Here is a 27257-nt window from a genome sequence, read left to right as displayed (position 1 = left end):
TAGCTTTTCAAAGGATCCACATTCTGAGTCCTTTGTTGTGAAAATCATTGTCCAGAGGCAGAAGCTTTGCTAACTGCATGTCCCGTAATGTCTTTTACTGCATTACAAATGTAGCTGTGATCCGATTTACATTTTACAAAGTACATTTATATAGATTCATTTTAAATTGTAGAATGGTTGCTGGATAGCCATTAATGTAGAATTACGGCAGTAAAAGGCACAGGAGAGGCTATAGGCTGTACCAGTAAAGCAGCATTCATGGCACAGGCAGGGTGCAAACTCATGTTCCTGCTCCTACTGTACAGTGGGAGCTGAAAACAGCTGATCAGTAGGGATGTTTGGTGTTGGACCCCACCAATCTGATAGTAATAACATGGGCTTCATTCAGATGTTCGCATTTCATGGACAATATGTGTTCTGTGTATTTCACGGATAGAGCATGTACCCATTACAGTCTATGAGCAGGTTCACATGTCATGTCCGTTCTGTTTCTTTTTTTGCAAACCAATTGTCTGTAAAAAGAAAAAAGGAGACATTTAGGTTTTTGATCCTATTTGTGTCAATCACTTCTTGAATAGGAAGGATAGCACTCACATGCCGTCCACTTTTACTGTTTATGGGTAAGAGAAGATTGGATTTTTTTGCATACAAGAAAAACTGAGGCAACATCGTTGAGAAAACAGGCACATAGACCAAAATGGAAGACAAATGATGAAAAACTGTCTAAAAATATGCAAAAAAACCCCTCCCATTTCTGTCTCCCACCACCAAAAAGCAACAACAGATGTCTAAAGAGGCCTCATACTGATAGGTCATCAGAATCAAAAATCCTGGGCAACTTCTTCAGCCTGGGTTGCAAAGTATCTGTCTAACTGAAGATATTGAAAATATTATTTGTAAAATAGCATGCTGTCTTTCAAATTGTTGCTTCATGTAAGGGTGTGCACACGGAGTTTTTCTTTTAAGAGTTTTGGGAGCAAAAACTGAGCGGAAGCTTTCCAAATTCTCCTCAAAAACTTGGACGCTTTGCTCAGTTTCTGCTTCAAAAACTCTGCAGGACTCCATGTGCACAGTCTTTGAAAAGGTACTGTCAGTTACAAAATATTGCTTTTTCAAACATCTGTTTTGTGTCAAAAACGTTTATTTTTTGTATTTTTCAATAGATAACATTGCTTTCTCATGTGAACAATTAATATAGTTGTGCTAATTAATTGTACGATCCACTGTGAGGCGAAGGCGATGACGAACGTAATCACTAATCTCTTGTAACGTGATTATTTTCAGCGGAAAACTGGTATCTCCCAAGTGGAAAAATTTCAAGGGTTTAAGACTATTATGGAGAGATAAGATCCGTCTGAATAACGCCATCTGGAGAGCTTGGTACTTACAATGTAAGTAAATTTTGTAAGGCTGATATTTGTCTTAAAGGGATTGTCCCGTAAACAAAAGTATATTTTCATCAATACATCTTGGAATAATAATAAGTTCCACAATTGGATGTGTTTAACAATATTGTTCCTGTGCTGAGATAATCTTATAAATGTTCCCCTCCTGTGTACTGTGTAATGGCCGTGTATCCCCATACAGGGACATGGTCTGATTATACCACAGCTCCTGGCCAGGGGAAGGAGGAAAAGAGAGTATACAGACAGGACAGCAGGGGATCACAGCTGATTTTTTTTTTTTTTTTTTGTGAGTAAAATGTTTCCCTGCCAGTTTCTAAACAATATTTTACCTAAAAGAAAGAATCAGCTGTGATCCCGTGCAGTAATGTCTGTATAGTCTCTTTTGCTTCCTCCCCTGCCCAGGAGCTGTGGTGTGATCAGACCATGTCCCTGTACGGTCAGACACAGCCATTACACAGTACACAGCGGGGGGCACATTTATAAGATTATTTCAGCACAGTTTTTTTTTTTAAACACATCCAAGATCTGTTCATTAAAATGTACTTTTGTTCTTGGGAAAACCCCCTTAATGTGATCATACAGATAGCTCCTCCCAAACTCTTTCCTCCATCTATTGCTCTCTATTTCTCCTATGCAAGTACTCTTGACGTGGCAACATGTGCAGCTCTTTTGTATAAGGAGAGGAAAGCCCCCATGCACATTAGACCAATGTAGTTCGAACCTGCTGATATTGATGGGTTCAGCCAAAACGTATGTATATGTGAACACCAGCCAACTGTTCATTGGGAGAGATGTTGATCAGTCGTATCCGATTTTGAACCGCTGACTCCTTTGTTCTTCCAGGGATAAGCTGCCGGCTGGAAGCAAGGACTCCTGTGTATGGGAGAGACGGCCAAGGTGGCTGTTAGTTGAATGATCGGCCAAAGCATCATTTGGCTGACAGTCATCTAATGCATATGGCTTCCTTAAGTCGCTGGTTGGCATATCTGGTGATGGTTTATCTTCAGGGAGAATAAAATGGATCACGTGCTAAAAAATCAAAATTGTTTGTCTGGGGATAGCTAGGAGGCCCACTTATTTTCTGGGAGCTGGAAATTGAGAATTTTTTTTTCGGGGTTTATAAATAAGGTAACTTTAGGAAGAAAACAGCTATGATGGATGGTAAAATACTACGTTTTAAATAATAAAAATAAAATAAACTTGGAGAAAGTACTGGTTCTCATTAAAGTAACCACCTGAGTATGAAGTCTAAAAGGAGAGAAAAATATTAAATTGTATAGTTTATTATATTGTTATGTGTATATACACTATAGCATGGTATTGTTGTTTTGTTGTGCAAACAAAAGAAAACAATATAAAAATGAATGTCATGTGATTTTATAGATATAGAAAGAAGGAAAACCCCAGTATGTGGATTTGTGACCCCACTTGATGGATCAGAAGGAGACGACCACCGTAAGCCAGAGGTAAGATTGTCAAGCAGAACATCTTACAAAGCCGGAGACACACAGTGCTGTGTAAATTAATTGGGACACAGCATTTTTTAAGTAAAATCGTAAGTTGGTTACCAGTCAGTGATTGAAACCAGTTTTAACTACTTTGAACAGGTGTGAGTGCCTGTTCAAAGCAGTTAAAACTGGTTTGAATCACTGACTGGTAACCAACTTACGATTTTACTTTAAAAGAAATGCTTTGTCCCAATTAATTTGCACAGCACTGTATGAAGTCATTAGTTCAATAATTACTATAAGGCTCTTATGTACAAATTATAGTGTTCTTTAGTTTAATGATTTCTCATGGTAAACAGAATTGTGTCTTCTCATTGTACAGGCTGTGGTGCTGGAGGGGAACTACTGGAAACGGAGAATTGAAGTGGTAATGAAGGAGTATAACAAATGGAGAATTTACTACAAGAAACGCGTAAGAGACTTTCAGTGTTTGACTTTCAGTGTTTGACTTTCTTCATCTAGACCAGTGTTTCCCTAACTCCCGTCCTCACGGCCCCATCAGATCACGGTTTCAGGATTTCATTAGTATTTCATATGTGATGGAATTATTATCAAGCATCAGAACCTGTCACAGTTTCTCTCACCTGAGCAATACTCATGAAATCCTGAAAACATGATGTGTCGTGACAGTGAAACAGCCGCTACACATGCAACTGCGGCGCCGAACAGCTGATTATTGGGAGCGCTCCAGGTATTCGGATTCCCAATGCAGCTATTCAGAAACCGCTAAAACTATTGGGATAAGCACTTATCCGAAGCTACACGCTCATCCCTACCAGCCATCTAATGTGTGTGGCCAGCCTCACTGAGAGGGCAGCTATTTTTCCTGACCCCCATTACACATCCACTGTCAGTTCGGTTGAGTATGTATGTATAGCAGTCAGGGTTGCCAACTTGATTTTGTATTTTTTCTGGACAGCTTCTTAAAAAAAAATCAGACAGCCAACTTTTTTTTACAGACACATTAGATGACCATAATATTTCATTAAGATTGTAAATGGTATTTGTCTACAGACCATAAGTCCTATATGAGGACGTCAGCTGCATTTACTGTGAACTGTAAAAAGATTATAAATGCAGCTAGCAAAAATCTATTCCAGTCTCTCCAGCATGCAAACAATCATAGACGCATGAAACAATTTTTTTTATGTATGGGAAAAAAAAAGTGCCCTATTTTTATGGACTGTGCAGGAATTTTTGGAAGGTTGATAACCCTGGTAGCAGCAGCTTATCTCTCCTGAGAACAAAATGATAAGACATTGAAATTTAACATGAATGATCCTTGTATCCGCTGCCTTTATCCGTCAGTGGAGAGTCTCTGGGTATGTGCACACGTTGCGGATTTGGCCCTGCGGATCCGCAGCAGTTTTCCATGCGGTCTACAGTACCATGTAAACCTATGGAAAACCAAATCCGCTGTGCACATGCTGCGGATTTTTCTGCGCAGATTTGCTGCGGTTTATTTTCCGCAGCATGTCAATTCTTTGTGCGGAATCCGCAGCGTTTTTACATCTATTCCATTATAGGAATCCACAGGTGTAAAAACGCAGGGGAAATACGCACAAAATCTCCTTAAAATGTGCAGGAAATCTGCACTAAATCCGCAGGTAAAACACAGGTCATTTTACCTGCGGATTCAGCAAAATCTCAGTTCCTCTCTTCAACAGACTTCAGTAGGCAGCTGTGGTTTAAACACCTCAGCGAGTAAGCAACTCCACCTTGTTTTGACCAAGACAGATTTTAGTTGTTTTTCATTGTGAATGATGAGATGAGGAGAAGAAGAAATGGCCAATGATGAGGCCTATTTCTCAATTAATACAACGGATGAAATAAGTATTGAACATGTTACCAATTTTCTAAGTAAATATATTTCTAAAGGTGCTATGGACATGACATTCTCACCAAAATACAACCAAACCAATCCACACAGGCAAAGAAATCAAACCATAGATGTACATAAATTAAAATTATGTGTAATAGTGAGAAATGGCACAGGGCAAAATTGCTCAACACATGAAAAAAAAGAGGTACAAAAGGCCATGGAAAGTCATGACACCAACTGAAATTTTTCAGTAATGAGACAACAATCCTGCCACTTAGTAAAAAAATAATATCAACTGATGGGCTATTAAAAGGTGATGCATCAGGAAACAAGAAACACTCATGATGGGTAAAACCAGTAAGCTGTCTCAAGACCTTTGCAACCTTATTGTTGCAAAACATATACTGATGGCATTGGTTACAGAAAAATTTCTAAAGTACTTAAGGTTCCAATGAGCACTGTTGGGGCCATAATCCAGGAGTGGAAAGAACATTATTTCACCATAAACTGGCCATGACCAGATTGTCCCTGCAAAATTTCAGACAGAGAAGTGAAAAGAATTATCAGAAGAGTTGTTCAAAAGCCAAATACCACCTGTGGAGAGCTACAGAAAGACTTGGAATCAGCAGGTACAATTGTTTCAAAGAAAACTATAAGTAATGCACTCAGGCTCCATGGCCTGTATGCATGCTCACCATACAAGACTCCATTGCTGAACAAAAAGCATGTTCAAGCACGTCTGGTCAGATGAGAAAAAATTCAACTCTTTAAATGCCAGAATACACGCCATTTTTGGAGGCCAAAATACACTGCATATCACCCCCAAGACACCATACCAACAGTGAAGTTTGGAGGTGGAACATCATGGTTTGAAGCGTTTTTTCAGCATATGGCACTGGCAAGCTTCATATGATTGAAGGAAGGATGAATGGACAAATATATAGAGACATTTCTGATAAAAAAAAATCTGCTGCCATCTACCAGCATAATGATGATGAAATGAGGGAGGACATTTCAACAATACAATGATCCCAAACACAAAGCCAAAGAAACTCTCACTTGATTTCAGAGAAAATAAAGCTGCTAGAATGGCCCAGACATTCACCAGACCTGAATCCAACAGAACATGTATGGAAAGAAATAAAGCTCAGAGTTCATAGAAGGAGCCCACGGAACATTCAGAATTTGAAGAGTGTTTGTGTGAAGAAGGGATAAAATCACACCTGAGCAATTCCTGCAACTCGTTTCTCCATATAGGAAGCATCTTGAAGCTGTCGTCACGAACAAAGGCTTTTTTGTAGGATACATTTTAAGTAAGCGTGTGCAATACTTTTTCTCTGCATCATTTCCCATTAGTACACAACTTAATTTATGGATATGTCTGGTTTGAATTCTTTGCCTGTGTGGATTGTTACCAACCTCTGACAATAATTTCATGTCAATAGCACCTTTACAAATATTATAAATTGGTGATGTGTTCAATACTTATTTCTCCTACTGTATATATGTCAAAGTTTCTTATATTGGAACTCTTGATTTATGCAGACTTTGTTGAAACAACAGTGACCCATTTAACTACTTTGCTGCCCCAAAAATAGTGTTATTAATTAGTAAGGATAATGTTGTGTATCCATGATGTTTAACCACTAGGTGGCGTTCTAAAGTACTACAAGTCGTACTGATTTAAGCGACTACATGAATGTGATAAATAAGTTGATAATTGTAATAATGTGTAATTACATCCATTCAGTTAGTATATTTGTTAGCAGGGACAGAATGAATTATGGGAACTTGTTCTTTCCCATTACAGAAATGAGATCAGAGTTTTTCTAGGTAGATGATTAGATGAGCAATTTTAGGGGTGATGTTTTTGAACTGAAAGAAGCACTCCCACCCAGATTTTTCATTCATTAAATGTGTGTATATGTGCATGCAATGAAATGTGAGTGCAATAATGTACTCACCTACCGCCGCGCTCTCCAGCATTCAGTGCCGTTCTGCTCCACTTCTCAGTGATGTCACCGCTCAGCAGACTCCCCAAGTCACGCTGCGCTCTGCTTGACCGGGAAGTATTTTTTACAATGAAAGCCTATGGAGCTTCAGAATAAATCTCTGTAGGCTTACATTGTAAAAGAGACTTCCGTCTCACTCATAGAGCATAGAGTGAGCAGTCTGGTCTGAAGAGCGGACACTGGGTCCCGGGGAGAGTGGGGGTAGGTGAATATATTAATACACTCACACTACATTACATGCACATATACATGTAAAAAGATGAGTCGAGACGGAGTCAGCAGTGTGTGGTGTCCTTAAAGGCCGGAACTATCGGGGCTGTCACCACTGTTGGCGGGGGAGGTTTCCTCTGAAAGGGAGAGACCTTTCTGTCAGACAGCAGGGGGCGTGGGGTATATAAGGAGACTTGAGCGCGGGAACGAGCCAGACTTGGCGGGAAGGTGACAGGAGACGGTTGACTCCCTCTCCGCTGCTCGCGCTGACAACTCCACTTTTCCCATACCTCAGTGTGCTGACCTTGAGACTCGTCGTAACGCTATCAAGTTACAGTCTGTTTCCGCACTGTTGGATACCCCTGTTTTACCTGAGACACCGAACAAACTGCTTAGAGACTACTCCATAAAACCGCGGGCTGTTGCGGCCTGTACACGTGCTCACGACCCGTGTCCGGCGCCACTTTTTCCACGTTTCGGCGCACCCAAGTCAAGCAGAACTGAATCCATCAGCACTGTCAAGCGGCAGTGCTACTCGTATCTCTGTAGTAGAGCCAGAGAATTTGTACATCAGTTGAGACGCCGCCGAGGGATTTTCCAGCTTTTCCCCTGTCAGAACTGCAACCGATGAGTTATCTTGTTTTGTATATTCTTTTTCTCATTGTCTTTTCCTCCCTGCATGGAGTACTACTTGTTATTGCCTGTTCAGTAAATCCTTGTTAACCCCTTCTCTGGCTCCGCTTACGCACTGCATCCCCACGGACTGTTTATTCCTTACATACACACATTTAATTAATGAAAAACTTAATAGGAGTGCTTCTTTAACAAAAGAAAAAAACATTATATTGCCCATGTAATTTTGCGGGTTTTTAAAGTATAAAGTGTGATTCAATGTCTGCACCAAACTCATTTGCTATTTCTTTACATTAACAGCTGAGGAAGCTTCGCCAGGATGGGAAGTTATCTGAACAACAAAAGGTTGGCATTGTCATAAAGAAAGTGAAGAATTGTGTGTGTAGAGATGTTATTAACAGATCTGTGGAGACCAGAGGCATCCTTGCACTGAGAGGTGGTCACAAATGGATCATCAGTGCTGAAATAAACAGGAGGTAGTCATAATTACAAGGAGTGTAACTCAGGACAGTGTATTTCCCTGTAAGCTGTTTGGGCACAGATAGTACTGCCTACCTGTCTCTTGGAAATTGTAGAAAGTACCGGCTCCATTTCTCTTCCTGTAATTTATGTAGACACAGAAATTACTTCTTCCATGACTCTCCCTGGACATCATACAGACATACAGTTCAGTCTCCACATAAATGAAAACATAATATTGCCTTAAAGGAGGTCTCTTACCTTGTGAAATAGATGTCCTATCCTTAGGGTATGTATCAGATCAGTTGGGGTCTGACACCCGGCAGCACCATCAGTCAGCTGTAATCTGCTCCGGAGATGAACAGCAGTACATGGTAATGGCTATTACACAGGGTATGGCGTTCTGATGTTTTGGTCTTCTTTGTTCACTGTCTGAATTCATCCGTCAGCAAAGCTAAAAACAACTGATTAGTGGGGCATTATTGGGCTGGAGTGGCAAGGGCCCCCCACTAACTTGGACTCCGGAGACCCACGGTTCAGCTGCATGCCAGTATTACATTACCCTCTTTCAGATATCTGTCCCTGCTTCTATATAATAATAATCTGGGTAGTTTGTTGATTGAATGATGAGATGCTGCTTTTATCTGCACACAAATCAAATGTATTGGGCCAACTAATGTTGGGCGTATGTAGATTTCTCCTGCACAGGGGCCCACCGGGGGATTCTCCTGTTCGCCTGTGGGCCAGTCCAAGCATTAGTGGAGCTACCAAGGACCAGACCATCACTGATCTGATATTGACATCTATCCTCAGAATAGGCCATCAATATCATAGTGTTCCACAACCCCTTTAGGCTGCAGGTACACTGAAAAATAATCATGAACGCTTGTTTCACGATAATCTTTCAATGTAAACAGGTTAGTATATTGAGTGAAATGATGCTTTCCCAAGCTCAAAAAAAAAAAAATTGTTTTCCACGGTGCCTCGTCCTGTCTAAACCGGACTCACACTTCTGAGAATAATGGCAGCCAACGCATTCTGAGCAATCTATGACAGATGACTCATTGTGGATTGTTCACTGCAGTCTTCCTGTGTAAACAGGCTGTTAAATGACCCCCGATTGGTAAAGGCTTACCGTTTGGCGGTCATATCTTGCCTCTGGTCGGTCCCTTAACATCTTTTTTGTCCGTGTTGTAGACAGATAACATTGCATCTATATCCCTCTGTTTCAAAGATGGAGACACACAACGTTCTTGCTCCCTGTCTCTTCCTCTCAATGTATAGGAAATACGGCAAATAATATCTCCCTGGTTCTCCTTGTAAATGATGTGCACACACGGTGCTAAGTAACATTGAGAAAATAAAACTAAGTAATATAAGTATATTCACATGTAGCCATTACCTGACAGAATTACGAGGAGGAAATTGCAAAACAATGTTTAAAATGAAAAAAAAAAAACCCTTTCTATGAAATAAACATTTAGAAATGTAATATTAAGAAGTTACTGTTTTCTGTCAGAACGGCGCCCCCACATGGAGAGGGGGTGAGATGTTTGCTGGGTGTCAGCGTATTGAAGAAGGACGTGGAAAAGAGGACGACATGCTGTATGATTTGGATTACTTCTTAACTGATATCTCGGACACGCTGTTCACCACCACTCAGAACATGCCCCCTTCATATCAGTATCCAGATTTTGGTATGTACTGTTTTGCGCGTGTGGTTTGTTTTTTTTTTGTTTTTTTTTTTGTTTCTCCTCAGTACGTCTGTTTAACCCTTTAGTGACCTGCTTATGCCCATATGATCACCTATTATTATTTTTTATTTTAGTTTATTTTAGCTACAATTTATTTTTTATTTTATTGATGTGACTTTATTTGGACTTGTTTTATAAAGGAGACATTTTCTTCAGGGTTGTTTAAGGTTACCGAATCTTACTCCAAGCCTTTTACAATCACTCAAGGGTTTGTTACCGCCCATCGACGATCTCCACGATGCGATCGCGGGGTGCCAATGGGTTGCTACGACAACTAGGGATCTGCTGAAGACCCCCCATGCCTCTCATGATGGTGATGCTATGAAAGCCAACCTGTAGCTGCCGTTTTTAAGAGACTGTGTAATTTTGTTCTATATACAATACTGTGGCATTACTGTGTATAGCGCAAGTGATCAGCCAATCACATGTTCAAGAGGCCTAAGGGGACTACAAAATACAGTCAAAATTAAAAAATATGTAAAAAAAAAAAAGTACCAATCCCCTCATTTTTCCCACAATAAAGATTAAGAAATTTTTAAAAAAATTATATGTGGCAAATACAATGTGTTTCTGGGAATCAACACTTAGATCAAATGGTTGAACTCCTGACAACTAGTCTGGTCATATATTGTATATCATCAAGAGGACAGTTGTAAGGATCAAGAACTGGTCCTTTACTCTGCCTTATAGCATAAGGAGGGATCAAACCCTTTCGTACTTATGCTTTTTGGTAAATACCCCTTTCTAGTTGTGTTACATTATTCGTTTTATTCTTCAGCGCTGCAAAGTTGAGGGATGAAGGATCTAACCAATGACAGGACAGCAACGTCCTGACTGGAAACAAAATGTGAGAAATACCCAAATGCCACTGGAGAGTCCAAATAATCTCCCTCCCCCAAGAGACCCCAAATACTGATCCTAGGATCTGGTGGCAAGTGAATATTGCAGTCTTACTTAATCAAATCTAGAACTTCACTCCAATAGGTCCCTATGTTTACACAATCCCACATCATGTGTACGAGCTGAGCATCATCATACCTACATCTACGGAATAGCACTTGGTCTAATACCTGTTTTACAGAGTAGGTTCTGAGTGTCGTAAGCCCTGTGGATGAGATATGTTTGAGAAAGTCTTTGTACATCAGACTCCAAAAGTTTGGGGTATTTTTAGACTTTTAGTCCAATGGTCATCAAACAGGTCCTCACCGCATATTCAGTGTACAGATATCCTCGTTGTCCTTTCAAATTTTTGGGGGGACTAACTGCACAGGGCTCACTAGTTCTAATTCTTTCACCTATCTGTGTGATAGGTGCTATATTTAAGATGGCTGGGGGTCTGTCCTATGAGACATTCACCAATCACCAGAATTCAAAACTTCTATCTCATTTAGAATGGAGCAGCAGTGCACACACTCAACCTCTGCCCCACCTATAGGGCTCCCGTAGAAGTCAAGTAGCCATTCTTAAATGGAACATATTCAACCTCCTGTCTATTCATTGTCAAAGGGACTGCTGGAAATGACCAATTACAATGCTCGGCTTTGTCTCGCAGTCCTATACAAAATAGTTGTACTCCCAGTTAACAGCAAATTATCCCCTAATTTACAGATGGGGGAATAATGTGTTTTTTTGGGGGGTGAGGAATAGACCGTTAGGGCTCACTTACACATGCATATAATATGGAGGAGTGCAATGCAAGATAACATTGCATTGCACTCTGACCAGCTTTATTAGATGAGTCAGTGTTCATCTGCAAGTTTTTCCTTAGCTCTAATCGAACCTAGGAAAACAATTGCAGCATGCTGTGATTGGATGAGAGAATTGGAGTGCAATTACCAATGCAGTCAGTGGGTGCGAGAAGATTTTTATACACCGACACACCTCAAAAGGAAACCCAACATTTTATCAGCCAAGTACAGTAAGTTCACAGCCAGAACCATCAGGATAGAATAGATATTTGTCACATGCCTCCTACATATAATAAACTAGTATCCTTAGCCTATTAAATATATAAATTTTAATAAATGACGTGGGGTCCCCCCTTTTTTGGATAACCAGCCAAGGTAAAGCAGACAGCTGTGGGCTTATTTCTCCATATTGATTATATTGATTATAACACTAGTGTGGTCCACCAGGATACTTATATTTTCTTTGTCATCTTTTGTTTGTGGTTTTATCTATTCAGATGTTGTTACATGTTGTTTTGTATTAATAAAATTGCCATGTATTTGTCATTAAACTCCTGTTTCCGTATTGCTTGATATAGCTTTAAATTACATAGAGAATTACAGTATGTAAAAGATGTTAAAAATGCATTGCATACGCATGTCATACAGATGCTAGGTGAGGAAAAAAAAACATAAGTTGAACCATCTAGATTCCACTTGTCCAACCTTTCAGGAGTAACATCGAAGCTATTTTTTATACACTAATGTGAGCGAGCTCAAAAATTTTGAATTGTTTGATTTCTGAGCCTTTTCTGTTCTTGATACCCTGACTATCATACACTGATGTGAATAAATGAGACCTTAATCATTATACAGCTTTATGTCTGTCTTATATATGTTTAATATATTTTGAGTAATTTAGTTGTAAACTCTTTTACAGATTATGTTGGAAATGCAGATATGATCCAACCAGAGCTGGCTACATTGCAGCCTAGTCTTGATGATTTCATGGACATATCCGGTATGTTGTAACTGCTGCATTACTTCTTTTATCTAAAGGTTTTGTCTAGAGATTTAAAAAAATTAATGGCCATAAAGTGCCAGTGTGAGAAAATAACAATAAGATATTATTATGTATTCACCCGGGGAGATCCCCCACAGCTTCAGTGGCGCCTTTTTGGTTACCCTGGACACTCCTTTATCTGTGGTCCATTTCAAGCATATATTTTATAACAAAAATGCACACCAAATTCATGTTTTCCGTATAAATTCCATTTTATAATACCTATGTGATGGAAATCCCAAGAATATGACATAATGCATTAGGTAGTGTTCAGACATCTGCGTCAATTTACAATACAATACATGTAGATGGGAACTTAAAGGGAATCTGTAACCTGGTTTTTACTACCCCATCTGAGAGTAGCTTAAGGGTTAGAGACCCCGATTCCAGCAATATATCACCTACAGGGTTGCTTGCTGCAGTTTTGATAAAATACCTGTTTGCTCTGCTGGAGATCTACCTGTTCTCTGCATGCTGAGCCCTGTATAAACCCGCCCATATCACTAATTGACAGCTTTCTGTGCAGATTTATTAGCCCTGTAGTGATAATTTCCTGCTGATAAAGCAGTGATTTTGTCAAAACTACAGCAAGCAACCCAGTAAATGTCACATTGCTGGAATCAGGGTTTCTGACTATACATTATGGTGCTCTCAGACTAGGTTGCAAAAACACACACAAAACAGAAGATCTGCTTATTTTTAATTCATGAATTCTTCAGAAATTAAGCATTTTTATTACAACTCTACAATGTTTCATGTGAAATCTTTGGCAAATCAATTGCACAAGTCTTTTAGTTATTTTCAAAGTATCTGTAAACATTGAAAGGGAACCTCTTACAAGATCTGCTACCTTTCAAAATTTGATGAAACAAAAATGGACCCTGAGGGGCGTTGGTCACCCAGAGGCAGCATCATGTCTTACTATAAGATATAACTGTCTCTTAGGAATGATCATATCTAGTAGGTACTGTACCATAAACCAGTGATCGTGCCTACAAAGCAATAGTCCTATTTCTCTGTCTATAATGGACAACTCAAAAAAGACCAATCTGCTATGCTTAAAAGGGTTGTCTACTCCTTGGATTACACCTTTCATAAATACTGTTTTCTCCCAAGTAAAGTAAAAAACCTTACACTGACCTCCTGCACTGGCGCTGTTCCAGCGGTGTCGGTACAGCGTCTCCGGACGCTTGTATGACATTGTCTTGTCACATGAGCATCGCAGCCAATCAGTGAGGATTCATGTCACTAATCCAAGTTTTGTCTGAGGAAGTATGAATAAAGCAGCCCATTAGCATCCACTGATCTCCTGCAGCAATTTATTTACTTACTTTACTCATTTATATAGCGCCATTGATCCCGCAGCACTTTACACATATTATCGGCACTCTCACAATCTAAATTCCCTATCAGTATTTCTTTGGAGAGTGGGAGGAAACCGGAGTACCCGGAGGAAACCCACACAAACACGGGAGAACATACAAACTCCTTGCAGATGTTGCCCTTGGTGGGATTTAACCCCTTTTCTACAATGGACGTAATATTCCGTCCATGTGACCCTGGACCTAATTCCCATGGACGGAATATTACGTCATAGCGATCAGCGGCGTCTACGTGGTGAGCGCCGCTGATCGCGGCAGGGTGTCAGCTGATTATCACAGCTGACACCCGGCACAATGTGTCAGGGGTGGCTACGGACTGCCCCCGACACGTTAACCCCTTGCACACCGCGATCAAACACGATCGCGGTGTATCGGGGGTTAAAGGGAAGCATCGGCAGGGAGGGGGCTCCCTCCGTGCTTCCCTGAGCCCCCCACGGCAGCGCAATGTGCAGCGTTGCTGCGTGGGGCTCCATCTCTGCAGATCCCCGGATCCAAGATGGAGATGGGGACCTTCGGGGGCCTGCAGGGAGCTGGCTTCCTCAGTGCCTGCAAAGCGCAGGCACGAGGAAGCCTTGTGCAGTGCCTGTGACAGATCGCTGATCTGTCACAGTGATCTGTGGTGTGACAGATCAGCGATCTGTCACAGGACAGTGATGTCCCACCTGGGACAATGTAATAAAGTTTAAAAACAAAAAAAAGTGTAAAAATAATTTTTTAAAAATCGCTAAATAAATTAAAAAAAAAAAAAATTTCCTAATAAATTCATTTTTTGGAAATAAAAAAAAAAACAATAAAAGTACACATATTTGGTATCGCTGCGTCCGTAACGACCCGCCCTATAAAACTGTCCCATTAGTTAACCCCTTTAGTGAACCTCTTAAAATAACGCGCGATCAAAAAGACGCATATAAATATCCATGGTACCGCTGAAAACGTCATCTTGTCCTGCAAAAAAAGAGCCGCCATACAGCATCATCAGCAAAAAAATAAAAAAAAGTTATAGCTCGCAGAATAAAGCGATGCAAAAATAATAATTTTTTATATAAAATTGTTTTAATTGCATAAAACCAACAAAACATAAAAAAAGACCTAAATGAGGTATCGCTGTAACCGTACTGACCCGAAGAATAAAACCGCTTTATCAATTTTACCGCAGGCGGAACGGTGTAAACGCACCCCCCAAAAGAAATTCATGAAACTCTGGTTTTTGTTCATTCTGCGTCCCAAAAATCGGAATAAAAAGCGATCAAAAGATGTCACATGCCCGAAAATGGTACCAATAAAAACGTCAACTTGTCCCGCAAAAAAATAAGACCTCACATGACTCTGTGGGTCAAAATATGGAAAAATTATAGCTCTCAAAATGTGGTGATGCAAAAACTATTTTTACAATAAAATGCGTCTTTTAGCGTGTGACAGCTGCCAAATATAAAAACCGCCATAAATAGTAAATCAAACCCCCCCCCCCCGTTATCACCCCCTTAGTTAGGGAAAAATAATAAAATTAAAAAAAGTACTTATTTCCATTTTCCCGTTAGGGTTAGGGTTAGGGCTAGGGCTGAGATTAGGGTTAGGGGTGTGTTGGGGTTAGGGTTGGAGTTATAATTGGGGGTTTCCACTGTTTGGGCACATCAGGTGCTCTCCAAATTCAACATGGCGTGTGATCTCAATTCCAGCCAATTCTGCGTTGAAAAAGTCAAATGGTGCTCCTTCCCTTCCAAGCTCTGCCATGCGCCCAAACAGTGTTTTACCCCCACATATAGGGTATCAGCCTACTCAGGACAAATTGCAAAACAACTTTTAGGGTCCAATTTCTCCTGTTACTCTTAGGAAAATAAAAAATTGGGGGCAAAAATATCATTTTTGTGGAAAAAAATCATTTTTTTATTTTCACACCCGGTCGTTATAAAATTCTGTGAAGCACTGGGGGCTTCAAAGTGCTCACCACATATCTAGATAAGTTCCGTGGGGGGTCTAGTTTCCAAAATGGGGTCACTTGTGGGGGTTTCCACTGTTTAGGCACATCAGGGGCTCTTATGTAGTCTTTTTTAACTATTGTCTATTAATAAAAATTGTGTGATTTTATTATATAATATTGATTGGATCGCTTAATTTAGTGTGCTTTTGGTTTCAGCCATTTGCCCTTCAGTGTGTGATATTGTGGTGGAAGTGCCAATATAGTTTATTTTGAAGGATACTTTAGTGTGTTAAGTTCCTTAGGGGGTCTAGTTTCCAAAATGGGGTCATTTGTGGGGGGTTTCCACTGTTTAGCATGACACCCGCAGAACATTCCATCAAAGTCTGCATTCCAAAACGTCACTACTTCCCTTCCGAGCCCCGACGTGTGCCCATACAGTAGTTTTCTCCCACATATGGGGTATCAACGTACTCAGGACAAATTGGACAACGACTTTTGGGGTCCAATTTCTCCTGGTACCCTTGGGAAAATAAAAAAATTGGTGACTAAAAGATCATGTTTGTGGAAAAAATACGATTTTTTTTTTATTTTCACGCCCGGGCGTTATAAACCTCTGTGATGCACTGGGGGGTTCAAAGTTCTCACCACACATCTAGATAAGTTCCTTAGGGGGTTTAGTTTCCAAAATGGTGTAATTTGTGGGAGGTTTCCACTGTTTTGGTACATCAGGGGTTTTCCAAACGTGACATGGTGTCCGATCTCAATTCCAGCTAAAAACGTCAAATGGCGCTGCTTCCCTTCCGAGCTCTGCCATGCGCCCAAATAGTGGTTTATCCCCCACATGTGGGGTATCAGCGTACTCAGGACAAATTGCACAATAACTTTTAGCGTCCTGTTACCCTTGGAAAAATAAGAATTGAGGGTGAAAAGATCATTTTTGTGGAAAAAATATGTTTTTTAATTGTATGGCTGTACGTTATAAACTTCTGTGAAGGCCTTGGGGGTTCAAAGTTCTCACCACACATCTAGATAAGGTCCTTGGGGGGTCTAGTTTCCAAAATGGGGTCACTTGTGGGGGGTTTCCACTGTTTAGGTACATCAGGGGCTCTCCAAACGTGACATGGCGTCCGATCTGAATTCCAGCCAATTTTGCATTGAAAAAGTCAAACAGTGCTCCTTCCATTCTGACCTCTGCCATGCGCCGAAACAGTGGTTCCCCCCCACATATCAGGAATCTGCGTACTCAGGACAAACTGCACAATAACTTTTGTGTCCAATTTCTCCTGTTACCCTTGGTAAAATAAAAAAATTGAACCTGAAGTATTTTTTTTGTGAAAAAAAAGTTATGTTCATTTTTTTTTTTTTTTTAAATATTAAAAAGAATTCCTGTGACGCACCTGAAGGGTTAATAAACTTCTTGAATGTGGTTTTGAGCACCTTAAGGGGTGCAGTTTTTAGAATGCTGTCACTTTTGGGTATTTTCTGTCATATAGACCCCTCAAAGTGGCTTCAAATGTGATGTGCTCCGTAAAAATAAAATGGTGTTGCAAAAATGAGAAATCGCTGGTCAACTTTTAACCCTTATAACTTCCTAACAAAAAAAATTTTGGTTCCAAAATTGTGCTGATGTAAAGTAAACATGTGGGAAATGTTATTTATTAAGTTTTTTGTGTGCGGTATCTCTGTGATTTAAGGGCATAAAAATTCAAAGTTGGAAAATTGCGAAATTTTAAAAATTTTCTCCAAATTTCCATTTTTTTCACAAATGAACGCAAGTTATTTGAATGAAATTTTACCACTAGCATGAAGTACAATATGTCACGAGAAAGCAATGTCAGAATCACCAGGATCCATGGAAGCGTTTGAGTTATTACGTCATAAAGGGACAGTGGTCAGAATTGTAAAAATTGGCCCGGGAGTTAACGTGCAAGCCACCCTTGGTAGTGAAGGGGTTTAATCCCAGGAACCCAGCACTTCAAGGCTGAAGTTCTAACCACTGAGCCACCATGCTGCTCATATTTAAAAAATGGTTGCCCAAGTTATGGATAACCCCTGTAAGACAAAAAACATGCTGTCTAACATTGCTCTCTGGCTTCTAGCTGTCTTCACCCACGACATGCAGTACTTCTGTAGCAGTGACACGTGTTCCCTGGGAACGCTGTCCACACCAAATCTAGCAATGCTACTCACTTGGGAGCGATAGGAGGCATCACAGGATCCGTTTCCATTTAAAAGTTCTGTTGGTTTATTTCAGTCCTCATAACCCAGATCACAGGAAAACTCAAATACAGCCATAGCCCGGCACAAAGTAAATCATAAAGCAAAAGTTCATACAATAGCACTGGTTAGAGTCCAGATTCTTAGTCCTTTAGCAAAGGCGCTCAATCCAGGAGATCTTCACACCTCCGTGTACACAGACAAATGACTTATTTTCCAAAGTGAACCACGTCCAGGGGTGGAGATATGGTGAGCAGCCTTCTCTCTCAACTCTGCAGATGCTCACAATCAAACTGTCATGGCTGATTAACCCCTTTTAGTCTTATATGTACTAAAGCAATACACCAGGTTTATCTCCCTTCGTCTATAGGGCATGTCACACTAAGAGATATCGCTAGCAATATCGCTATAACTTGTGACGTTATAGCGATATTGCTAGTGATATCGCTATGTGTGATACTTACCAGCGACCCGCTCCCCCCCTGGTTATCGCTGATCGCGCGAGAACGTCCTGAACCGTTTCTCGTCGTCAGCTTCCTGCTGTGACGACGAGCGACGCGTGGACGCGGGCGGGAGGACGCAGGATCGCCTGGTGTGACAGGCAAGTCGCGACCCCCGTCCCCAGTGATGTCGCTGGTGAGATCTGCCTGTGTGGCAGCTCACTAGCGACCACTTAGCGATGTACCAGCGATCCTGACCGCGTCATATCACTGGTCGGGATCGCTGGTGCATCGCTAAGTGTGACAGTACCTTATGTGTCCGACAGCCACCTTACATTATCTATCTATCTATCTTTCTATCTATCTTGCTATCTCAGGTGTCTCAGTGGATAGCCTTGCAGCACTGGGGTCCTGGGTTCAAATCCCACCAAGGACAACATCTGCAAAGGAGTTTGTATGTTCTCCCCGTGTTTGCGTGGGTTTCCTCCGGGTAATCACATTTCCTCCCACATTCTAAAAGACATACTGATAGGGAATTTAGATTGTGAGCCCCATCGAGGACAGTGATTATAATGTGTGCAAAAACTGTAAAGTGCTGCGGAATATGTTAGCGCTATATAAAAATAAAGATTAAAAAATAAAGTATGTAAGATTGTTTTATTAGCTAGAAAACTAACCTGAGATGAAAGAGAATTACAGTATGTAAAAGATGATGTTAAAAACGCATTATATACTCATGTCATAGGGATGGTAGGTGAGAAAAAAAACACGCGCCTAGCACTCGCATGGTATATGGATGCTAGATGAGAACAAAAATGCATGACACTCAACAACGTTTGTGGCTGAGAATCTGTGTGTTTATATACGCAGATGTGAGTGCACCCCGATATCATGCTAGAATCCCACTTGCAATAGTAGGGTAATGCGCAGCAATGGTGGCTTGTCTCAGCAGGACAATGCTTGTATTCCTGTCATGATCTATTTTCACTTACCATTTTAGTAATGCATTAAAAGCCCTGCCTCTAAATAAAAACCACAATGGAAACTAAGGGCAGCATTACTATTTTTGTCATCTATGCAAAGTGCACATTTTGAAGAAATTGCATGACACCCAAAGAAAGAGGATATGAGGAACACGAGGCCCTTTGAGTGGAAGTACTTGAGGAGAGGAAGAAATGGCTCCCTCCAGACACACCTCCCCCACTGTGGAACTTTTCCATTTCAGCTTGGCTGATGCAACTAGGCCAAATTTTACATTGTCTGCTTGTCGCTTCATCGTAATCCATGTGTCTTTCCTTATCTTGTCTATATCCAGGAAGTATCATTTCTCCTTGCGGAGAATGACATGCTAAGCATGCCGAGACGCCTCTCACACAGCCAAACCAGATCTCATACTTTGCACTGACGAGGGGCAGTACCCCGAAACAGTGTCTGCAAATTGAGATTCTGGTTTTGGCTTTTATCCTAAGTCGTGTAACAAGGCTTGTTAAAAGAGTCGACTTTGACTTTTAGGATTGCTACTTCCAGTAGGTGACACTAGAGTTCTAGTCCTCTTCCACTCTGAAGAGACAGTTTGCTTATCTTGTCTATAAACATTTACAACAGTTCCTGAGATGGATGGAGCGAGATGTTAAAAAAATAAAGAAAATCAGATGCGTTGATACTATTCATTGGAAATCCGTCATCCATATATCCTACTGTTAAAAAAGCTTATATATTTGTGTCCTTTTTTACTAGATGGTGGTAGATGGTATCGAATTGAAATTGTCTCAGACTGTGTAACAAATTCTTTAACAAAAAATAGTAAGTGTGGACACGTACTTTTGCGCACACAAGAAAAACTTCCATAGGGAAAGATCACTGCCACTAATATTTCTGTGCAGCTATAGGAGTAACTTCACCAGTAACCCTTATAGGCCGAAATACTGTTACTGAACAGCTAGAGACACCAAAGTAATCACTCTCTGGGTGAGCCCATTAATACCCTACAACCAAATGTCTACATCAGTGTTTCCCTAAGGGTTTGCTCACATCTGCATATAAAACTGGCGAGTGCAATGTGAGAAAAAAAATCGCATTTTGCTCTCAATAATGTTATTCAGTTAAGCAGTGTTCATCTGCAAGTTTTTCCTCACCTGGAATTATGGTGAAGAAAAAATTGCAGCATGCTGCATATAGCCAAGTAAAACGGTCAAGACTCACGAATGCAAGTTAATGTGTGCGACAAAAAAAAAAATCGGTCCGCACAGGGACCATCCGATTTTATGCACCCATCTCCTAGGAAACCCGACATTTCATCAGCCAAATACAGTAAATTCAGCCTATTAAGATCGGCCCACCACTGTCTGCTTAGCCTTTGCTGGTTATTAGAAATATGGGAGGACCCCATATCAATTTTTTCTGTGACCTCATTTTTACTAACCAGTAAAGGCTAAGTAGACAGCTGTGAGCTGATATTATTAGCCTGGGAGGCTCTATGTTTATTGCCCCCTTTTCCAGACTATTAAGACCAGCTCTCAGCTATTTGCTTTACGTCAGCTGGTTCATAAAAGTAAGGGGGACCCCACTCCATTTTTTTAAAAAAATTATTAGCTAAATACATGTACAGAAAACTGCACAAACAAAGCACTGATTATATATCTGACTGACATATTTCTTACTATAATTTATCTATCTCATTTCTATCTATCTATATCTGTATATGTTTTATTGTTTGAAATGTTTTATTAGTTTGAAAACTAGATTGAAATGACAGAGACTTACTGTATGTTAAAGCTAATGTTAAAAACACATTGCATATGGATGCTAGGTGAGAAAAAAAACACATGACACACTCCAACTTTTCCAGCTGATAATCTCAGCTACTTTATATAAACAGAAGTGAGCGAGAATTTCAGAATTTCCCTAGTATTGCAGAGGTGATGGAAGTGTCATCATTCTTTCACCTGTGCAACACATGGAAATCCTGAAATCATGACCTGTTGGGGCCCATGAGGACAGGAGTAAGGCTGGAATCACATTACTGTAAAACACGGCCGAGTGCTATGTGATAAAGCATTGCATAGCACGCTGCCCAGTATTATAATATGGGGCAGCTCACATCTTCGATTTTGTTCTCATGCCGAGAGAACACTCGCAGCATGCTGCAATTGGCAGTGAGACTCGGCTCACTCGCACCCATACAAATCTATGGGTGCGTGCGAATCATCGGCCGGCACTCTGGTATCATACCAGTGCAGTCTGATATGCGCCCAGATAGGCAATGGAGGAGTTGGAGAAATTATTTTCTCCATCTCCTCTGTACCTGTGCTGTGATTCTCTCATGCGAGAGGATAGGATCACAGAGCACTGACACTCGGATTACACCCACAGCAGAGCTGGAGCCGAGTGTCATTAGCATATGGCATCATATGCTCTCGCATCGGACGCCATACAGTACTCGGTTTCCAGCTTTAGGGCTCATACCCATATGTGAGGAAAAGAAAGCGGTCCGATTTCTGGACCGAAAAAACGTACGAGTGCCATGCAAGTGCCATGCGATTTCTGTGCGATTTTTAAACGGAATATCCGTATGACATGCATAGGCAATCCATATGCAATGCGATTTTAACATGAACTTTTTCATACAGCAGTTCTCTGTCACTGGCACATCGTTTTGAAACTAAATATTCTTGAAAACATATATATATATATATATATATGTATAGGAATGGTTGGTGATATGAACTTCCTGTTTGTGGCACATTAGTATATGGGAGGGGGAAACTTTTCAAGATGGGTGGTGACCATGGAGGCGGCCATTTTGAAGTTAGCAATTTTGGATCCAACTTTGTTTTTTCCAATGGGAAGAGTGTCATGTGACACATCAAACTTATTGAGAATTTCACAAGAAAAACAATGGTGTGCTTGGTTTTAACATAACTTTATTTTTTCATGAGTTCTTTACAACTTTATGACAACTTATAGAATGTGTTCAAAGTGCTGCCCATAGAACATATATATTAATATATTATATGCTTACCGTATATACTCGAGTATAAGTCGATCCCCCTAAATTTACCTCAAAAACCTTGGAAAACTTATTGACTCGAGTATAAGTCTAGGGTGGGAATTGCCGAAGATACTGGTAAATTTAATGCTGCACAACATACAGTATGCCCCCAAAATGCTGCACAGTGAATGCTGGCCCAAATAATGCTGCACAACATACAATATGCCCCCAAAATGCTGCACAGTGAATGCTGGCCCAAATAATGCTGCACAACATACAGTATGCCCCCAAAATGCTGCACAGTGAATGGTGGCCCAAATAACGCTGCACAACATATGCCCCCATAAATGCTGCACAGTGAATGGTGGCCCAAATACCGTAATGCTGCCCCCAAAGTGATAGGATTACTGGTAATCCTATCATGTTGCTGCCGCTGCTGGAATTTAAAAAAAAAACAAACAAAAAACACTATATACTCACCTACGTTGATGACAGCTGCTCCTGAGCGTTGCCGGCTCTTCAGTGACTCAGGCAGAGGGCGCGTGCTTTCCACGTCATCGCACCCCCTACACATCACTGCCGGAGGACGGGAGAGAGTGGCGCGCAGAGATTTTGAACGCCGCCGTGGCCCTATCATCAGCCGCCGCCGCCAGGACACTGCAGGGGACCGCAGACGAACACCGGGGACCGCGGAGACAACTGGGACCGCGGAGATGACAGGGACAAGGTAAGTTGGCACCGTGACCCGAATATAAGTCGAGGGGGGTCTTTTTCAGCCCCAAAAGGGGGCTGAAAAACTCGACTTATACTCGAGTATATACGGTAAATACCTACCTTTGTAATAATTCATCGCATAATATGCTTCTGCATCAACTTGTTTCATTTTATGTCTTCTTTATATTTGGACTTTATTGTCCTTCCTTTGTCCTTCTTTCCCTTTACATTTTTCCCTCCCCCCCTTTTTTTCCCCATCTTTCCTCCACCATCCTCCCCATTTATTGAAACTCAAATAAAACATTTGGAAAACAAAGTGCTGCCCATTGTGTTGGATTGTCAATGCAACCCTCTTCTTCCACTCTTGACACACTGATAGCAACACCGCAGAAGAAATGCTAGTGTAAGGGGGTCAGATTCCTTGTAGGAAAGCTCAGACCTGACACCCATAATGTGGTGGTGCCTGGCTCCTACTTTACCAGTTTCTTTATGAAAATAGCAGTCATTGAGACAAGATCTCATTCTGCACACGCACCACCTTCGCCGCCATTTTCATGAAGACCACCACCAGCTGACTTGAGAAGAGCGCCACCCATATCACGGACGGCGCCGACCCAAAATTTAAATTATGACGATAATGACTATGACAGAGGCAGCGGAGGGGCCGTGGCTGAGCCCGCTGAACTTTGTTTAGTTAAGGAACCATCTGACTAATCAACTTGCCAGAAAAAACTATGCTAAAAATTCCTATACAGTCCACCCTCTCCGTCTCCATTTACTCTGGATTTTAGAATAGTTTGCAGTCCGGAGTCCTTTAGCTAACTACATGATTGTAAGAACCAAGGCCTGCGGAGAGATGAAACCCTCAGAACATGGACTGAGTGACCTCTATAAGCCAAACCTATGGCCCATTGTCTATTCCTTAGGCTCTAGATATATGTGAACGGCAGATCTTCCAAGCTATAAGTACAGAGCGGAGAAATGAGGAACCACCTGCAGTAAGAGACCGATTGAGATTGGTGAAAGTATGTGTGACACTGAAGCAGAGCAGAAGAAGGAGGAATTTACACAGAAACCACAGTAGGACAGAGAAAGGAAAGGAATAAGGATTGTCTCACTGTGAGAGATGGCAGGACTGCAGAATTGGTCCATAGGTCTCACAACGGGGGTCACAGGTAACAAAAAAAAAACTGTTAGGCTGACTGCCTTAAAGATGATTGCACATCACCTTAATTCACTTTTTAACTTGACATCTTATGTTTGGGTTTTTCTTGCTATGGACTTCTATGCTGTAATATCATGATCTCACTGAACAGGAGGTAAATATATATGGAGCGCTGTGTTCTGGGTAGTAATGCTTCTGTGGTGGCTAAATATATATGGTGTATTGAAAAATCCTTTATCTCTTCTCGGCTGTCTGCACACTGTGTGCAAGGCTTATGTTTAGCATGTACACCTGGGAAAACTCCCGGGATGAAGTCAAATGTATCCATTGGACTATATTTATCCAACGAAGGCTAAAAAATTGTCATTTTGGCTTTTTTCAGGATAGCAAAATTTTTTACTGTAGCAGAAAGTACAGCAGAATGTGCTTTTCTTGATAGTGGGTCACTTCAAAAAACTTACACCATGTAGTATATACCTGTTTAACACTATAGCCAATGTGTGCCACACTATAGGGTGGTGTATGTCCGGACCCTGTGTCAGTGCGACACGTCAGGAAACCTTCCCACATGTATCCGTAGATGTGGTTCGCTCTGAGGATAGTTTATTGTAATTAATTTTGTAATTCATTATGTAATAGAGTGTAATTTTAGTGGAAGCTGATATTCCTGGAACAGTTATAGATGAAAAATGTAAAAAAAAGCACATTTCCATACTTTCATTCTCTGAGCCATTTTATTGCATATAGATAGGTAAAGGATAGATAGATCGATAGATAGATAGATAATAGATTGAAAAAAAAAAATGTATTTGCATTATTTTTTTCTATTTCTCTCTAGGTATCTAATGTGAAAATGTATTATCTATGGGATGTTTGGTATAAGTTTTTGCAGGAAGTTGAATGAAACCAGTTTAATGTCTATAATGGAAGATTGCATTGCCAGCATTGATTTAATATATGTATATAATATATATGTGTATAAATAAATAGATAAAATATATGTAGTAGCATGTAAAAGTTCGGGCAAGCCTAGTCAAAATTACAGTTGTTGTGAAAAGTTAAGCAAGTTGAAGGTGAAATGATCTCTAAAAAGCCTAAAGTTAAAGATTATGTATTTAATTTGTATTTGAGGCAAAAAAAAAATACAGGTGCTTCTCACAAAATTAGAAAATCATCAAAAAGTTAATTTATTTCAGTTCCTCAATACAAAAAGTGAAGCTCATATAGAGTCATTACAAACAGAGTGATCTATTTCATGTGTTTACTTCTGTTAATGTTGATGATTATGGCTTACAGCCAATGAAAACCCAAAAGTCATTATCTCAGTATATTAGAATAATTAACAAAAACTCCTGCAAAGGCTTCCTAAGCATTTGAAAAGGTCCCTTAGTCTGTTTCAGTAGGCTCCACTGTTGTGAGTTCATTTTCCCCTTCACTACTGAGGCCCGAGGAACTCCCTCTTCTGGTGAAGAAAGGTAGTGAGCCTGATTGTCAAACACCTGGGGCTGATGATGATGACTGGCTGAGTGGAGTTAATGACTGGATATAAGGCTGCCGACGCCCTTCTGGCCTGCGGGTGATTTCTCTGTGGACTTCTAGGACACCAGTCTGATTCCTGCTCATCTAAAGCTAAGATTTCTGCTTTGCCTTTTTGCATTAGTGTTTTGTTTTCCTTACTTTTCTAGATTCTGCCATTCCCTGCTGGGGTGAGCTAAATCTCCTTTTGCTTGTTGCTCTGTCTTCAGAATATTCCTGAGTACTGACATAGCCTTTTTTGAAGCCTAGCGTCTTCAGGGCTTTTTTTACTGTCAGTTTGTTGGCTCTTATTTTCATAGGGTTTTTCACGGATTGCAGACAGCAGCCTTCCTGTCCTTTCCTATCTAAGCTAGCTTGGGCCCCATCTTTGCTCAGTCTATCTTTCTGTCTGTGTTTTGTTCTTTCTTCTTGCTTCACCATCAATATATGTGGGGGGCTGCCTTTTGCTTTGGGGTCTGCTCTGGGGCAGTTTAGATTTCCCTTTCTGTCTTTAGGCTATGTAGTCCTCCGGCTGTGATCGAGGGGCCTAGGGCATCGTAGGAGCCCCCCACGGCTACTGCTAGTTGTGTTGATAGGTTCAGGGGTCTGCAATCCGATAGCTGCCAACTTCTCTGGTTTTCTGGACTTAGCTAGCATTTCTATTTTTGCCTCCTACGGTGACTCAATCATAACACTCCACAATCATGGGGAAGACTGCTGATTTGACAGATGTCCAGAAGGCAGTCATTGACACACTCCACAGGGAGGGTAAGCCACAAAAGGTCATTGATAAAGAAGCTGGCTATTCACAGAGTGCTGTATCCAAGCATATTAATGGAAAGTTGATTGTAAGGAAAAAGTGTGGTAGAAAAAAGTGCACAAGAAACCGGGATACTGTAGCCTTGAAAAAATTGTTAAGAAAAGGCCATTCAAAAATTTTGGGGAGATTCACAAGGAGTGTACTGCTGCTGGAGTCATTGCTTCAAGAGCCACCGCACACAGACGTATCCAGGACATGGGCTACAAGTGTCACATTCCTTGTGTCAAGCCACTCATGACCAATAGACAACGCCAGAAGTGTCTTACCTGGGCCAAGCAGAAAAAGAACTGGACTGTTGCTCCGTGGTCCAAGGTGTTTTCAGAGGAAAGTAAATTTTGCATTTCATTTGGAAATCAAGGTCCCAGAGTCTGGAGGAAGAGTGGAGAGGCCACAATCCAAGCTGCTTGAGGTCTAGTGTGAAGATTCCACAATCAGTGATGGTTTGGTGAGCCATGTCATCTGCTGTTGTAGGTCCACTGTGTTTTATCAAGATCAAAGTCAGCACAGCCATCTACCAGGAAATTTTAGAGCACTTCATGCTTCCCTCTGCCAAAAAGCTTT

The 27257-nt window shown here is 40.9% G+C and overlaps 1 protein-coding gene across 2 annotated transcripts in view; it reads left to right on the top strand.

Annotated features, from left to right (window-relative positions):
* Positions 1-27257, top strand: part of MLXIPL (MLX interacting protein like) — a 141547-nt gene that overhangs the window by 65646 nt on the left and 48644 nt on the right. For both annotated transcript variants that reach the window (XM_073565755.1, XM_073565756.1), the window contains exons 2-7: positions 1285-1391; positions 2790-2872; positions 3237-3326; positions 7892-7936; positions 9570-9747; positions 12412-12492. In XM_073565755.1, the coding sequence (XP_073421856.1) occupies positions 1285-1391; positions 2790-2872; positions 3237-3326; positions 7892-7936; positions 9570-9747; positions 12412-12492 (584 nt within the window). The remainder of the gene's footprint in view (positions 1-1284; positions 1392-2789; positions 2873-3236; positions 3327-7891; positions 7937-9569; positions 9748-12411; positions 12493-27257) is intronic.

This window comes from Dendrobates tinctorius, unplaced genomic scaffold (genome assembly GCF_039654945.1).
Source record: "Dendrobates tinctorius isolate UK_male_01 unplaced genomic scaffold, ASM3965494v1 ptg000016l, whole genome shotgun sequence".
Taxonomy (NCBI): Eukaryota; Metazoa; Chordata; class Amphibia; order Anura; family Dendrobatidae; genus Dendrobates; species Dendrobates tinctorius.
This window is presented reverse-complemented; position numbering and strand designations above follow the sequence as displayed.